Source organism: Trachymyrmex septentrionalis, unplaced genomic scaffold (genome assembly GCF_001594115.1).
Source record: "Trachymyrmex septentrionalis isolate Tsep2-gDNA-1 unplaced genomic scaffold, Tsep1.0 scaffold115, whole genome shotgun sequence".
Taxonomy (NCBI): Eukaryota; Metazoa; Arthropoda; class Insecta; order Hymenoptera; family Formicidae; genus Trachymyrmex; species Trachymyrmex septentrionalis.
In genome coordinates, this window is record NW_017304279.1 from 534,168 (window position 1) to 535,067 (window position 900).

Consider the following 900-nt stretch of genomic DNA (forward strand, 5'->3'; position numbering starts at 1 on the left):
TATTACTTAATTATTACATAATTATTACATATATACTATTGTTTAACATTTTTCTGGATAAAGATTCTCAACGGAAAAGATTGTCGGTTAGGTATTTTTTGTCTATGTGACGCATAAGGTTTACGAGCGTGAGTTATGTGCTGTGTTGGAATGTTGATAAAAAAAAGGAACTGAAGGTCCTTTTATAAGGAGACGGTTAAACCTAAACTAGAGATAAATCATATAAGATAAATTGTTTAATAATAAAGAGGTAGGGAGTTTTATCGGGATATAACAACAAGCTATACTTGTTTCTAGACGCAGTATTGGTAGATTATTGATTTGTCCGGAACGTAACGTTAGATTTCCAACGTACATTGGGGATGGCTTTTTTTACTCTATTTTTTTCTACCTACTATTAGTAACTTCCTCTATTATTCTCATCGTACTGCAAAATGACGTGTTTTTGTTCGAGGAGCTCTCTCCAGATGTCCGGTAAAAGCGGGATCTCTTTACCGTGACAATTCCCCAAAATAATGGTTACTTCAGAAGGGAGTTTGACATTGATACCAATGTTCAAGTATTTGTAGCCAGTTACAGTCAACGGATATCTTCTCTCGAGAATGCATACGATAGGACGATTTGCGATTTGATGTCTGTAATTAAAGAAAAAAAATTAATTAATGGAAAAAATAGACGCAAAGAAAAAAATACTTACTTACTTGATTTGTTTTCTTTATCTGGATTTTTACCAGTTAAATCGTCGAATGTTTTCTTCTTCTTCTTCGCGCTTCGTTCATCACGATCATCCTGTTCCATGAGATAATTTTCGATATCCGCGTTGTTGAACATTTTTGTGTATTTTTTTCGCAATCTCACGATCGAAAAACTTGGAAAGTGCGTACAAACGATGTTGTCGGA

General features: G+C 34.0%; 1 protein-coding gene across 1 annotated transcript in view; it reads right to left on the reverse strand.

Annotated features, from left to right (window-relative positions):
* Positions 1–831, reverse strand: part of LOC108753931 — a 29,249-nt gene extending 28,418 nt beyond the window's left edge. Inside the window, exons 1-2 of the mRNA XM_018495933.1 lie at positions 698–831; positions 442–635 (exon numbers count right to left, since the gene is read on the reverse strand). Of these exons, the coding sequence (XP_018351435.1) occupies positions 442–635; positions 698–831 (328 nt within the window). The remainder of the gene's footprint in view (positions 1–441; positions 636–697) is intronic.
* Between the last annotated feature and the right edge of the window lie 69 nt (positions 832–900).